General features: G+C 41.5%; 1 protein-coding gene across 2 annotated transcripts in view; it reads right to left on the bottom strand.

Moving 5' to 3' along the window:
• Positions 1-16881, bottom strand: part of med27 (mediator complex subunit 27) — a 93290-nt gene that overhangs the window by 45674 nt on the left and 30735 nt on the right. For both annotated transcript variants that reach the window (XM_021605363.2, XM_021605362.2), the window contains exon 3: positions 3160-3290. In XM_021605363.2, the coding sequence (XP_021461038.1) occupies positions 3160-3290 (131 nt within the window). The remainder of the gene's footprint in view (positions 1-3159; positions 3291-16881) is intronic.

The raw sequence follows: 16881 nt of genomic DNA, 5'->3' as shown, positions 1-16881 counted from the left end.
AGAGGATTAACACATATGCATGACAGTGATCTGCCTCATTGATACAGTGATCTGACCGTTTGGTATTTTATTAGGATCCCCATTAGCTGTTGCGAAAGAAGCAGCTTCTCTTCTTGGCATCCACACAAAAAATTACATAATACAGAACATTAATAGACAATAACAGAACTAAATAAATTTTACAATGGCGCACATAGCTACATATCTAGACCCACTTCAGTTTGCATAGCACACCAACAGGTCCACAGACGATGCAATCACCACCACACTGCTCTATCCCATCTAGACAAGAGGAATGCCTATGTAAGAATGCTGTTCATTGACTACAGCTCAGCATTCGCCAACATAGTACCTTTCAAGCTCATCATTAAGCGGGCTGCCCCCAGGTGGGGAAGGTAGGAAACAACATCTCCACTTCGCTGATCCAATACACTGGGGCCCCACAAGGGTGCGTGCTCAGCCCTCTACTGTACACCCAAGACTGCGTGGCCATGCACACCTCCAACTCAATCATCAAGTTCGAAATGACACAACAGTAGTGGGCCTGATTACCAACAATGACGAGACAGCCTACAGGGAGGAAGTGAGGGCACTCGGAGTGTGGTGTCAGGAAAACAACCTCTCACTTTACGACAAAAAACAAAGGAGATGATCATGGACTTCAGGAAACAGCAGAGGGAGCACCCCCTTATCCACATCGACGGGACAGTAGTGGAGAAGGTGGAAAGTTTTAAAGTTCCTCGGCGTACACACCATGGACAAACTAAAGGACCAAATCACTAGCCATTTTAACAAATGGATTTAATAAAAAGGTATCACTAGTCACTTTAAATAATGCCTATTTAATAATGTTTACATATCCTACATTACTCATCTCATATGTATATACTGTATTTCATACCATCTATTGCATCTTGCCTATGCCGCACGGCCAACACTCATCCATATATTTATGTACATATTCTTATTCCATCTGTGTGTATAAGGTACAGTTGAAGTCGGATGTTTACATACACCTTAGCCAAATACATTTAAACTCCGTATTTATTTATTTTTTACAATATTTGACATTAATCCTAGTAAAAATTCCCTGTCTTAGGTCAGTTAGGATCACCACTTTATTTTAAGAACGTGAAATGTCAGAATAATATGAGAGAGACTGATTTATTTCAGCTTTTTTTTTTTTTTTTCATCACATTCCCAGTGGGTCAGAAGTTTACATACACTCAATTAGTTTTTGGTAGCATTGCCTTTAAATTGTTTAACTTGGGTCAAACGTTTCAGGTGGGTGAAACGTTTCGTTTTTTAATTTGTGGAGTGGTTGAAAAACTAGTTTTAATGACTCCAACCTAAGTGTATGTAAACTTCCGACTTCAACTGTAGTTGTTGTGAATTTGTTAGATATTACCGCACTGTCGGAACTAGAAGCACAAGCATTTCGCTACACTCACATTAACATCTGCTAACCATGCCTACGTGACAAACACAATTTGATCAATACATAAACACAAAATATCTAGGTCAAATAGGGGAGAGGCGTTGTGCCGTGAGGTGTTGCTTTATCTGTTTTTTAAAACCAGGTTTGCTGTTCAGGTATGACTATTTCGGCAAATTCAGCCAAATAGAATTTTGCCTCTTCGCTTCTCTCATATGCATCTGGAAACCCCCTTTCATACCAAAGCCACATCCCAGACAACGTCCTACCATGAGGCATGCTAGTTAGCAGTCAGATGTATTCTATTATTTGTTAATCTCTTCAGCATTCAGTCTTGACTCCTGCATGCCAAACTCTTCTTGTGACTTGTTGGACTAATAGGCTATTAGATTGTATAACCTGGTTTCTCCATACGTTGACCATGATTGTTTTCAAGGATTGGCTCACATGACATAGCAGATTCGATTTGAACCTTCACCCTGGCCAGTCTCTAATGGCCTGCCATTGATCTAATGTCCAACAGAAATGTGTCTGTTAAGGACTTGACTCCTTGGTAGCTAGTGTCTGCATAAACCCATTATTATATCACATCATTTTCACTACCATCAACATTTCTTTGGAATACTGTAATTACACAGTGCACTTTCTGGGGCATTTCTGTAGCTACATAGAGAAGAAAAATGCCGGAGGGTGGATGCAAAAAAAACTTAAAGGTTGTGCTGCATAATTCATGCGCTGGCTGCTCCTTTTAGAAACGGCAAATTCATCAGAACAATGACGTTTGACAGAGGAGCCGCTGGTTGGCTTCACCTTGACCCACTCTTCATCCACTCTCTTCCTGTGCTGTACGGAGCCATTAGACTTCCCCAAAGCTCAGTCACCCCAGCACAACGCAGGAATCGGACAGTGAGAAGCTGCTCAGGGAAGATGTACAGTGACAGCCGTGCCTTCACTGTTGCCCACTATTGATATTTCCTTTTACATCCAGAGTGCAGACACTTTACTGAGCAAAGACAGCCCTACCTCCCAAGCCAAAAACTGCTAAAGTGCCAGATGGGAAATATGGGGGGAAAATGTCACCCAAACCCAGTGAATCTGACATTTTGTGAGGATCTTTCTTTTGTTGACAAGGGGTGTGAGGGTGAACAGAAGAGAGCACCAGGTGCCATTTTCACACATTCTGCAAACCTGATCCACCAGAAAGCTGCATTGTAATAACATTATGAAAACCGAAGCCTATATCTATCAAAAGGCACATTGATGAAAAAAGGTGGGCGATTTCAAAGACCAGCGTACAAAGATGATTAAGGGTACAATGCCACACTGATCAAGGACTATCCATAAGAGCCCAACACACAATGGATTTCTGTTTTGTAGCAGCATTTCCAGCTGGGGACCACGCACTATGCCCGCGGGGGACCACTATTTTCGCTCTCCTTCAACCACTTTCATCTTCCACTGGGGACGTCGTCCCTCAGTCCCTCCAACCAGGCCTCCTGCATGCCCTTCCCCCACTCTCATCACTCTCCTATCAAAGCAAGAGGTCTAAGACAACAAAATAAGACAATGCACCATTTGTATTAGTCACATGATCCCTCTGGACTATGACAACTCTAAACAGAAAGACAAATAACTGGAGGGAGATCATTCATCTTGCAGTCATTCAGCCATTGCATTAGCAACTATCAGGGAAATGTTTAAGCAGGAAGAGGGGCTGTACTTACTGTGGCGGCAGAACCAGGGTACTGGGCTGGACTTTGGGTCTTCTCTTGGCAGATGCCCCCATTTGGTTAGCTGAGCGCTTCAATGACTGCTGGTTAAGAAGACTGGACGCCAAGCCAGCATGGTACTGCAACTGAATGGGGAGAAAAGAACAGAAAATAATAAAAACATGCCATGTTTTAATACAATAACTAGGCCTAACAGGAAACATGGGGCATTAGGGATTAAGACATATATGGCCAATGCTGAAATCCAAAATGCACCTTGCTTAAGCAACCCACAGAAACATTGGAACCATGTGGTAGGATATGTATCTACTGTGGTGAGAAGGACAAGACACTTCAGACGGTACTCTATTACAGGGTGGAGATCATCCTGAGCAGCTCTAAACCACATCACATCAAGCATACATAGTGAATACCCAAAAGCTGAGTTAGCCTGGGTCTGTTTTGTCACTAAACCTTGAGACACTTAAAATACAGCTCCAAGGCCAACGATATGACAGTAATGTGACAGGCGTCAGATTAAAGGCAATAAAAGGTAGAAATCTGACCTTGAGTTAAGTGACACATGACAAGTTGAAAGCGGTACTGTTATATATTATAATGTGTCCTCTGTTCTAGCCCGGAGCAGCCCACACAAAACCAGAAAATTCACAAGATAATATTGGCAGCAGAGTAGAGAAAAATAAGAAAAGAAGTGACTCATCATCAAGTTTAATTGAGACACTGTAGCCGACTGTTTTCCCAAAGCTAAAACCCAAGCCTGACAACAATCTGCTCACTTAAAAAGGAGAAATATTTGGTTTCGTAGCCCAACTATATCCTCCACTCCTGCCCACTCTGCCTCCCCCTCTCCTCCTGTTGTTGGTTTGGGAGCGACGAGTGGCAAGTAAAGCAGCTCTCACTTTGATGTAGAAGCGACAGAAGCCTATCGGCAGTGCCACTCCACGTCTGATGAAATGGCGTGAAAGAGATGGAAGCTATGCAGAACACACAGGTGTTAAAATCAGCGTCCATCCTACAGCCCAACGGCAGGTGTCAAATGTGACAGTAAAGCCTAAAGGGCCCAGCAATAAAAAATAAAAACAGGGTATGTACAGGCCTGATAAAGACATTACTAATTTGGTATGAATTTACAGGTATAATTAGCATAATGTTTAATAAGCATGTACACTGAATGTACAAAACATGAGGAGCACTTTCCTAATATTGAGTTGCACCCCCCTTTGCCCTCAGAACAGTCTCAATTCGTAGGGGCGTTCAACAGGGATTCTGGTCCATGTTGACTCATATGCTTCACACCAGTTGGCTGGTAGTGGATCTCTACTCCGAATAGCTTGTTCCATCTCATCCTACAGATGCTCAATTGGATTGAGATCTGGTGACTGGACAGGCCACTGCAGTAAGCGGAATTAACTGTCATATTCGTGGAACCATTCCCGGACAATCCTAGCCTTGTGGCATGGGGCATTATCCTGACGGAAAAAAATCTGATATCCTGTGGAATTTAAAGGTTGCAAGGGGCCCAATGTGTGTCAAGAAAAAACAACCCACAACATCACCACCAGCCTGCAATGTTGACACACGACAGGATGGATGCATGTGCTCATGGGGTTTTCTCCATACCCTAGTCCTCCCAAAAGCATGAAATAGCAGGAACTGGGATTAATCAGATTCTCCAAGGTCCAGTGTTTTCGTTCCTGAGCCCACTGCATCCGCAGTTTTTACATTTTTGTTGAAAGAAGTGGAACTCTGTCGTCGGCTGCCATACCCCATTCGTGTCAAGGTATAATGAGTTGTGCATTATTTTATGGGTCTTTGAGCACCAATGTTGTGCTGGACTGTCAGCTGACTAATTGTAGCCCATCTGTTGCTCTGCACAATTCGTGCCAGCCTCCTTTGTCCGCTTTCATCGATGACCCATTTTCGACCACAGCCCTGCCTTTGGCTGGATGCCCTCTGGGTGGTGGAGCATTCTGGATACACACGGGTAACTGTTGAGCGTGAAAAACCCAGCAGCATCGCAGTTCTTGACACACTCAAACAGGTGAGCCTGGCACCTACTACCATACCCCATTCAAAGGCAGACTTAAAAAAATTTGTCTTCACCCTCTGAATGGCATACATACACAATCCATGTCTCAATTGTCTCAAGGCTTAAAAATCCTTCTTAAACCGGTCTTCATCTACACTGACTGAAGTGGATTTAACAGGTGACATCAATAAGGGATCATAGCATTCACCTAGATTCACCTGGTCAGACAGTGTCATGGAAAGTGTTCATAATGTTTTTTTACACTCCGTGTATAATAAATGTTTTATTAGTCAACTTACACTGATCAAAAATATAAATTCAACATGTAAAAGTGTGGTCCCATATTTCATGAACTGAGATAAAGATCCCAAAAATGTTCCATTAACACAAAAAGCTTATTTCTCTCAAATTAAGCACAAAATTTGTTAACATCCCTGTTAGTGAGCATGTCATCTTTGGGAAGATAATTCATCCACCTGACAGGTGTGGCATATCAAGAAACTGAGTAAACAGCATGATCAGAACACAGGTGCAACTTGTGCTGGGGACAACGCAAGGCCATTAAAATGTGCAGTTTTGTCACACAACGCCACAGATGTCAATTTTTTAGGGAGCGTGCAATTGGCATGCTGACTGCAGGAATATCCACCAGAGCTGTTGCCAGGGAATTGAATGCTCATTTCTCTACCATAAGCTGCCTCGTTTTAGAGAATTTGGTAGTACGTCAAACCCGGCCTCACAACTCCAGACCACGTGACCTCGCCAGCCCAGGACCTCAACATCCGGCGTCTTCGGAGACCAGCCACCCGGACAGGCTGATGAAACTGTGGGTTTGCACAACTGAAGAATTTCAAACAAACTGTCAGAAACCGTCTCAGGGATGCTCATCTGCATGCTCATCGTCCTCACCAGGGTCTTGACATGACTGCCGTTGAGCATCGTAACCGACTTCATTGGGCAAATTCTCCCCTTCGATGGCCTCTGGCACGCTGGAGAACTATGCTCTTCACGGATGAATCCCGGTTTCAACTATACCCGGGCAGAAATCAGGCAATGTGTATGGCGTCGTGTGGCTGAGCTGTTTGCTGATGTCAATGTTGTGAACAGAGTGCCCCATGGTGAAAATCACATCGAAAACAATTGCATTTTATCAATGGCAATTTAAAGAGATACTGTGAGGAGATCCTGAGGCACATTGTCTTGCCATTCCTCCACCGCCATCACCTCATGTTTCAGCATGATAATACACGACCCTATGCCGCAAGGATCTATACACAATTCCTGGAAGCTGAACATGTCCCAGTTCTTCTATGGCCTGCATACTCACCAAGCATGTCACCCATTGAGCATGTTTGGGATGCTCTGGATCAACCTGTTTGACAGTATTTTCCCACCAATATCCAGCAAATCCACCATGTGAAGATGTGTCGCGCTGCATGAGGTAAAAATAGAGGTCACACTAGATACTGACTGGTTTTCTGAACCACAATTTTTTAAAGGTATCTGTGACCAATATATTCATATCTGAATTCCCTGTCATGTGAAATCCATAGATTAGGCCTAATGTTTTAATTTAAATTGACTAATTTCCTTATATCAACTGTAACTCAGTAAAACATTAGAAATTGTTGCATGTTGTGTATATTTTTGTTTAGTGTATAATGTTAAGGGTTTCTTTGCAGCAATTCTTCAACAGGTTGAAAATTACTGATATGATAAAGCCATGCTTCTGATCAGTTTTAATGTATCCTGTATCAAAATGCAGGAAGCCTATACCAGTATGTCACAAAGTATTACCACAACAGGAGACAACAGAAATAAAATCAACAAGTAGAGGACAACCTAGCACCATTCCTCAGGGTCTCCTGGCTGCAGTGCAAACAGGTAGCAGGTCTCATCTGGACTGATTCCGCCAGCTATCTTATGGTACATCACCTCACTTCTTTGTGGATTCGCCACAAGGCTCATCCACAGACAGAGCACTTAAATTGGGGCTCATATAATCCCACAGCTCATTAATTGCTATTCAAATATTCCTCCTCTTGAACTAATTAGCCAAGATGTGCGGCTATGGAGAGCCGTTTCAAATCAAATCAAGGCGAGAGGCAGACTACACAGCGCTCCCCTAGCTAAATTTAGCTGACCAAAGCAGCTGTGCTAACGGGGAATTATTTTAATTGACCAAGCCTCCTCTTCATGGCTAATGAGGCTACTTTGTTAGGCCTGGATTGTGAAGCAGCCCGATGCTGCAGGAGCCCAGTGAAGCTCAAACTGAATGCCAAACACCCTAAATCCAATGGATAGAAATAAACAAGCATAAAAGCTGCAGAGCAGATAATGTTGCTTTAGCCCAGGGCTGTTCAATTGCGGTCCTCGAGGGCCGAAACACTTCTGGTTTCTGTTTTGACATTTTTCTTTCAAATATGAAAACAAAACGCCCACTATGCAAAACATTCTCCAAGGTGATCAACATACTGCATGTCCTCCAAATTGTCAAATCTCTCAATTGTTTGTTTAACTTTATAATATACCATATCTAAAGGGATGTAACTAGATACTTATTTCCAATTGATACATTTCTCTGATATTGATCAGTAATATTTACATTTTCAAAAGACATAATCGTGAAGATGGATGAATATAAATTCCTAGACACAATGAAATGATACAAATATTATCCCAAAATAGTGTCAGTTTGACACAGGACCACAGAATATGTAATGCTTTTTGCATATCCAACAGATGTAATATGTCTGTGAACAAGTCCTATGAATTATGTTAAATTGCAGTAGTTTATGTCTTAGGTTGTAGGAACAAGTATGATGAGCATTTTCACATATCTGTGACCAATGGTTCTCCTCAATTTCTTCCTTTAGATCCTTTTCTCATTTTTTCCTTATAGGTTCTGAACTAGAGGTCGACCGATTAATCGGAATGGCCGATTAATTAGGGCCGATTTCAAGTTTTCATAACAATCGGAAATCGGTATTTTTGGGCGCCGATTTTCCGTAGTTTTTTTTTACACCTTTATTTAATCTTTATTTAACTAGGCAAGTCAGTTAAGAACACATTCTTATTTTCAATGACGGCCTAGGAATGGTGGGTTAACTGCCTTGTTCAAGGGCAGAAAGACAGATTTTCACCTTGCAAGATTGGATCCCCCGAGCTGACAACAGTTAACTAGTCCAACGCTCTAACGACCTGCCACTCTCTCATTGCACTCCACAAGGAGACTGACTGCCTGTTACGTGAATGCAGTAAGCCAGGGTAAGTTGCTAGCTAGCATTAAACTTCTTATAAAAAAAACAATTCATAATCACTAGTTAACTACACATGGTTGATGATATTACTAGATATTAGCTAGCGTGTACTGCGTTGCATATAATCTGACTGAGCATACAAGCATACAAGTATCTAAGTATCTGACTGAGCGGTGGTAGGCAGAAGCAGGCGTGTAAACATTCATTCAAACAGCACTTTCGTGCATTTTGCCAGCAGCTCTTTGTTGTGCGTCAAGCATTGCGCTGTTTATGACTTCAAGCCTATCAACTCCCGAGATAAGGCTGGTGTAACCGAAGTGAAATGGCTAGCTAGTTAGCGAGCACTAATAGCGTTTCAAACGTTCAAACGTTACACTGGCAATACTAAAGTGCCTATAAGAACATCCAATAGTCAAAGGTTAATTTAAAAAATATATATATATATTTTTTATATATAGAGGGAAATAGTATTAATAATTCCTATAATAACTACAACCACCAGCTTTCATACAGTGGGGCAAAAAAGTATTTAGTCAGCCACCAATTGTGCAAGTTCTCCCACTTAAAAAGAGAGAGGCTTGTAATGTTCATCATAGGTACACTTCAATTATGGCAGACAAAATGAGAAAAAAAAAATCCAGAAAACCATATTGTAGGATTTTTAATTAATGTATTTGCACATTTTGGTGGAAAATAAGTATTTGGTCAATAACAAAAGTTTCTCTCAATACTGTTATATACCCTTTGTTGGCAATGACAGAGGTCAAACGTTTTTTGTAAGTCTTCACAAGGTTTTCACACACTGTTGCTGGTATTTTGGCCCATTCCTCCATGTAGATCTCCTCTAGAGCAGTGATGTTTTGGGGCTGTTGCTGGGCAACACGGACTTTAAACTCCCTCCAAAGATTTTCTATGGAGTTGAGATCTGGAGACTGGCTAGGCCACTCCAGGACCTTGAAATGCTTTTTACGAAGCCACTCCTTCGTTGCCCGGGCGGTGTGTTTGGGATCATTGTCATGCTGAAAGACCCAGCCACGTTTCATCTTCAATGCCCTTGCTGATGGAAGGAGATTTTCACTCAAAATCTCACGATACATGGCCCCATTCATTCTTTCCTTTACACAGATCAGTCGTCCCTTTGCAGAAAAACAGCCCCAAAGCATGATGTTTCCACCCCCATGCTTCACAGTAGGTATGGTGTTCTTTGGATGCAACTCAGCATTCTTTGTCCTCCAAACACAACGAGTTGAGTTTTTATCAAAAAGTTATATTTTGGTTTCATCTGACCATATGACATTCTCCCAATCTTCTTCTGGATCATCCAAATGCTCTCTAGCAAACTTCAGACGGGCCTGGACATGTACTGGCTTAAGCAGGGGGACACGTCTGGCACTGCAGGATTTGAGTCCCTGGCGGCGTAGTGTGTTACTGATGGTAGGCTTTGTTACTTTGGTCCCAGCTCTCTGCAGGTCATTCAATTGGTCACCCCGTGTGGTTCTGGGATTTTTGCTCACCGTTCTTGTGATCATTTTGAACCCACGGGGTGAGATCTTGCGTGGAGCCCCAGATCGAGGGAGATTATCAGTGGTCTTGTATGTCTCCCATTTCCTAATAATTGCTCCCACAGTTGATTTCTTCAAACCAAGCTGCTTACCTATTGCAGATTCAGTCTTCCCAGCCTGGTGCAGGTCTACAATTTTGTTTCTGGTGTCCTTTGACAGCTCTTTGGTCTTGGCCATAGTGGAGTTTGGAGTGTGACTGTTTGAGGTTGTGGACAGGTGTCTTTTATACTGATAACAAGTTCAAACAGGTGCCATTAATACAGGTAACGAGTGGAGGACAGAGGAGCCTCTTAAAGAAGAAGTTACAGGTCTGTGAGAGCCAGCAATCTTGCTTGTTTGTAGGTGACCAAATACTTATTTTCCACCATAATTTGCAAATAAATTCATAAAAAATCCTACAATGTGATTTTCTGGATTTTTTTTCTCCTTTTGTCTGTCATAGTTGAAGTGTACCTATGATGAAAATTACAGGCCGCTCTCATCTTTTTAAGTAGGAGAACTTGCACAATTGGTGGCTGACTAAATACTTTATTGCCCCACAATGTTCTCATGTTCTGAGCAAGGAACTTAAACGTTAGCTTTCTTACATAGCACATATTGCACTTTTACTTTTTTCTCCAACACTTTGTTTTTCATTATTTAAACCAAATTGAATATGTTTCATTATTTACTTGAGGCTAAATAGATTTTATTGATGTATTATATTAAGTTAAAATAAGTGTTCATTCAGTATTCTTGTAATTGTCATTATTACAAATACATTAAAAAAATTAAAAACAGATTAATCGATATCGGCATTTTTGGTCCTCCAATAATCGGTATCGGTGTTGAAAAATCATATTCGGTCGACCTCTATTCTGAACCATCAGGTACAGTTTCAATCAACCCTTGATATAACTTGGCAACCAACTTCTTTGGCGTAGCAGCTTCTTTCAGATTTTTTTCTGCACTAGATGCCTTAGGTTCATCCAGATTCTGTTGAAGCAATTGAATACAATTTCTGAGTTGGAAGAACTCGACCTTGGATATTCCTAATCTTTCCTGTAATTAATTGAATGACAGTTGAGATCCATCATAGTACACGTTCAAAAAGCATGATACCACTTTGGAACCAGGACTTAAAGGACACTGGAGGAAAGGTGGGGTTATTCCAAACAGGGGTGCCTGATGATATAGGTTTTTCGACCTCATGAATGCATGTACATTTCCCCCAAATACAAATGGAATTGGGAATCATTGGAATGTCTGTTTTTTTTCATCGATGCCTTGGACCCGAAGTAGTGAATATATTTTACATCACAATGTATTACTTTTGTGGCTTTGATACTCCTAAATGCACAAGGATAGTCTGCTGTTCATTGTTTAAGTGAATGCAATTGTGCATCTCAGTAATACATCTTCATAAGGTAGTCCAAAAATTCTAGCTTTATAGGGTAAGTGTAAAACAGTCAATTTGACTCAAGGTCTTTCCATTCCAAATAAAGTTGAGAGCAGGCCATTTATTTTATTTAAAAATGTACATGGAATTAAAACTGGCAGGGCCAGGAATAAATACATCAACCATGGTAATATATTCATTTTGATTATGCTGACCATATCTAACAGAGGTGACCGGAAACATGACCGAATACAAATAGTGTATCTATTCCCTCCGCAAGGCAATCAAACAAGCTAAGCGTCAGTATAGAGACAAAGTAGAGTCGCAATTCAACGGCTCAGACAAAAGAGGTATGTGGCAAGGTCTACAGTCAATCACGGATTACAAAAAGAAAACCAGCCCGGTCGCGGACCACGATGTCTTGCTCCCAGACAAATTAAACAACTTCTTTCCTCGCTTTGAGGTCAATACAGTGCCACTGACACGTCCCGCTACCAAAACCTGTGGACTCTCCTTCACTGCAGCCGACGTGAGTAAAACATTTAAACGTGTTAACCCTCGCAAGACTTGCAGGCCCAGACGGCATCCACAGCCGCGTCCTCAGAGCATGCGCAGACCAGCAGGCTGGTGTGTTTACGGACATATTCAATCAATCCTTATCTCAGTATGCTGTTCCCACATGCTTCAAGAGGGCCACCATTGTTCCTGTTCCCAAGAAAGCTAAGGTAACTGAGCTAAACGACTACCGCCCCCGTAGCACTCACTTCCGTCATCATGAAGTGCTTTGAGAGACTAGTCAAGGACCATATCACCTCCACCTGACACCCTAGACCCACTCCAATTTGCTTACCGCCCCAATAGGTCCACAGACAACGCAATCGCAACCACACTGCACTCTGCCCTAACCCATATGGACAAGAGGAATACCTATGTGATAATGCTGTTCATCGACTACAGCTCAGCATTTAACACCATAGTACCCTCCAAACTCATCATCAAGCTCGAGACCAAGGGTCTCGACCCCGCCCGGTGCAACTGGGTACTGGACTTCCTGACGGGCCGCCCCCAGGTGGGGAGGGTAGGTAACAACATCTCCACCCTGTTGATCCTCAACAGTGGGGCCCCACAAGGGTGCGATCTGAGCCCTCTCCTGTTTTCCCTGTTCAACCATGACTGCGTGGCCATGCACGCCTCCAACTCAATCATCAAGTTTGCAGACGACACTACAGTGGTAGGCTTGATTACCAACAACGACAAGACAGCCTACAGGGAGGAGGTGAGGGCCCCTAGAGTGTGGTGTCAGGAAAATAACCTCACACAATGTTAACAAAACAAAGGAGATGATCGTGGACTTCAGGAAACAGCAGAGGGTGCACCCCCCTATCCACATCGACGGGACAGTAGTGGAGAGGGTAGTAAGGGTAGTAAGTTTTAAGTTCCTCGGCGTACACATCACGGACAAACTGAATTGGTCCACCCACACAGACATCGTGGTGAAGAAGGCACAGCAGCGCCTCTTCAACCTCAGGAGGCTGAAGAAATCCGGCTTGTCACCAAAAGCGCACTCAAACTTTTACAGATGCACAATCGAGAGCATCCTGTCGGGCTGTATCAACGCCGTGTACGGCAACTGCTCTGCCCACAACCGTAAGGCTATCCAGAGGGTAGTGAGGTCAGCACAACGCATCACTGGGGGCAAACTACCTGCCCTCCAGGACACCTACCCCACCCGATGTCACTGGAAGGCCATATAGATCATCAAGGACAACAACCACCCGAGCCACTGCCTGTTCACCCCATTATCATCCAGAAGGCGAGGTCCGTACAGGTGCATCAAAGCAGGGACCGGGAGATTGAAAAACAGCTTCTATCGCAAGGCCACTAACATTGAGTGGATGCTGCCAACATGCTGACTCAACTCCAGCCACTTTAATAATGTAAAATTGATGTAATAAATGTATCATTAGCCACTTTAAACAATGCCACTTAATATAATGTTTACATACCCTACATTACTCATCTCATATGTATATACTGTACTCTATACCATCTACTGCATCTTGCCCATGCCGTTCTGTACCATCACTCATTCATATATCTTTATGTACATATTCTTCATCTCTTTACACTTGTGTGTATAAGGTAGTTGTTGTGAAATTGTTAGGTTAGATTACTCGTTGGTTATTACTGCATTGTCGGAACTAGAAGCACAAGCATTTCGCTACACTCGCATTAACATCTGCTAACCATGTGTATGTGACAAATAAAAATTGATTTTAAATAGAGCAAGATTTCTGAAGACATCCTGTTCCATATAAATCCTGTTTAATCTGAATGAATTAACTATGCATTACCGTTTCTATGCTAAAAGCAAATACCTTACCAATAATTTTATAATCCACATTCAAGAGTGATACTGGGCAGACGGATCCGCATTACAATGGATCCGCATTACAATGGATCCTCATTTATTTTTAAGTAGGGTGATTGTAGCCAAACATAGTGACTGGGGAAGTTCATTTCTCTTTAGAGCTGCTGTGAGCATAAGTAACATGGGCTTTAGCAATTTGAGACAAAGTGTCTTAAATTCCACTGGGATTCCCCATTTTGTAAATTATTGATGGCCAACAATTCATCTGGGGTAATGTTTCTATCCATATTCATCTTCTGTGGTTCACATACAGTGCCTTCGGAAAGTATTCACACCTCTTGACTTTTTCCACATTTGTTGTTGTTAAAGCCTGAATTTAATATGGATTCAATTGAGATATGTTGTCACTGGCCTACCTACAAAACCCCATAATGTCAAAGCAAAATTATGTTAAGAAATTTGTACAAATTAATAAAAAATGAAAATCTGAAATGTCTTGAGTCAATAAGAATTCAACCCCTTTGTCATGGCAAGCATAAGTAAGTTCAAGAGTTTCTTAAAAAGTAACATAATAAGGACTCACCCATGTTTAACATGATCTCTGCAATGTCCCTCTGTCGAGCAGTGAATTACAAACATAGTCTTTGTGGTTGAATCTATGGGAGGTTTTCCAATGCTGGATTGGTAATAATAAAAATGCTGGGTCAATTACGATGCTGGGCCAATTTTGAGCCGCCCTATGGGACTCCCAATCACGGCCAGATGTGATACAGCCTGGATTCGAACCAGATACTATGGTGATACCGTTTGCCCTGAGATGCAGTGCCTTGGACCGCTGCGCCACTCGGGAGCCCAGAAACAGACTTACCCAGAAAGACTCACAGCTGTAATTGCTGTCAAAGATGCTTCTACAAAGTAATGACTCAGGGGTGTGAATGTAAATTAGATATTTCTGCATTTCATTTTCATTAATTAGCAAACGTTTCTAAAAACATGTTCTCACATTATCATCATTGAGTATTGTGACCAGATGGGGGAAAAAAAAAAAAAATGGATACATTTTGAATTCAGGCTGTAACACTAAAATGTGGAGTAAGTCAACGGGTATGAATACTTTCTGAAGGCACTGAATAATTGGTAAGATGGCCTTAAGGAGAATGTCTATATCGTCCGTTTAACTTTTGTTTTCGGACTGATACAGTTGTAATAAATGTTTTAAAGACTGGATCCTTCTGAAATCAATTAATTGTTACGCTACCAACTGCAATTTCACCTTGCTCAACATATTGTTGCTTGGATTTCATGGCAGCAGTCTCAGCAGGTGTTCGTGTAATATTTGAGCTTCAAAGTGTTCAACTGTTGAAGGGTGTCAGCATTTCTATCTAAACTGTTTTCTTTCTAAGTCGTGGATTTATGGTTCTAGTATTTCTAATTCTTTATGAATTAGAAATAATGTGAAGAGTAAGACATGATACACCATCTCATATATGTGTTGAGAGCTTCCCAGACAACAGTTGGTCAAACTTCATTATCTACAGTTATTTACCCAAATATGTCTGTGTTGAGATATGAGGTAAATTCCTTATCTCCAAGGAACATTGTGTTGAATCACCATGTCTTTGTTATTGGCATAGGAGGTTTGAGCTTATTTAATGTTAAGGAAAATGGGCTATAGTCTGTAATTATTCAAAGGTATTTACACTCAGAAACAGTCAAATGAAGAAAGGTTTACAAATTTGTTTAAAGTGAATACTTGAATATGAGTTGTGGACATGGGCGTAAAAGGAGTATTGTCTTTCAGTTTGATGTTAATATCTCCACAGTTCACATATCAACGAGATGGATCTGTTGTGGTTTAATACCTTAGACATGTTAGGAATAGTATACAGTTTAGTTGATGATTTGTCTAGATCTGCATCCCCGCACACAAATAAACCCCCCCCCCCCATATAATATTGCCTCACATTGAGATAGTTTCATAATAAGGTCATTAATGAACTTTGGGTCATCTTCACTTGCGCAATAATAATTCAGTAAAGTGACTTTTTCTTGTGCCAGATTTCCTTTAACCATTATAAAACATCCATTTGGGCGTTTTTCTGTAGTAAAAAAATGTATGAGAATTGATACTTTTCTGGATCTTGAGGAGTAGGTGGAGGACAACGTCAACCTCTCTCAAGGTCGCCAAAAACTTCCCCTTTCACTGCTAAAAAAGTGAGTTTCTTGTTAAAAAAAATTTTCAAATAAGAAAATACCTTAATTCGTGTAGCTGGTTGAACAATTCCATGGACATTCCATCTTACGTATTATCCACAACACGTGATACTGAGAAGGGTCTTCACATATTTTTGTGTCTCATATTGACTCCATTCATTATGAAAGGTGCTGATACACTACTTAACGGCTACAATGAGAAAAGTGTTGATCAATTTTCAAGCTTCTTAGTGGGCATGTATTCACAAGACATAATTATTATTATTTTTTAACAATAGATCCTTCATGTTTCTCTTTCCACTCCTCCCCGTTGATGATTTCTGCATGAATCCATCGTGTACTGTTGCAGAGGTGAGAGAGCAACCGTATTGGTGCCTCGGTAGTGGCTATTCCTTTTAATGCAGGTTACTGCTTAATGACCATGTCTCTATGCAATACATTTTTTTTATAATAATATTATACACTGAACAAAACTATAGTGTTGATTTCATGAGCTGAAATAAAAGATCCCAGAAATGTTCCATACACACATAAAGCTTATTTCTCTCAAATTGTGTGCACAAATTTGTTTACATCCATGTTAGTGAGCATTTCTCCTTTGCCAAGATAATCCATCCATCTGACAGGTGTGGCATATCAAGAAGCTAATTAAACAGCATGGTCATTACACAGGTGAACCTTGTGCTGGGGACAATAAAAGGCCACTAAAATGTGCAGTTTTGTCACACAACACAATGCCATAGATGTCTCAAGTGTTGAGGGAGAATGCAATTGGCATGGTGACTGCAGGAATGTCCACCAGAGCTGTTGCCAGAGAAGTGCATGTTCATTTCTCTACCATAAACCACCTCCAACGTCATTTTAGAGAATTTGGCAGTGTGCACAACCGGCATCACAACCGC

The sequence above is a fragment of the Oncorhynchus mykiss genome, chromosome 6 (genome assembly GCF_013265735.2).
Source record: "Oncorhynchus mykiss isolate Arlee chromosome 6, USDA_OmykA_1.1, whole genome shotgun sequence".
Lineage (NCBI taxonomy): Eukaryota > Metazoa > Chordata > Actinopteri > Salmoniformes > Salmonidae > Oncorhynchus > Oncorhynchus mykiss.
The sequence above is the reverse complement of the archived record's forward strand: the minus strand, read 5'-3'. Positions and strand labels throughout refer to the sequence as shown.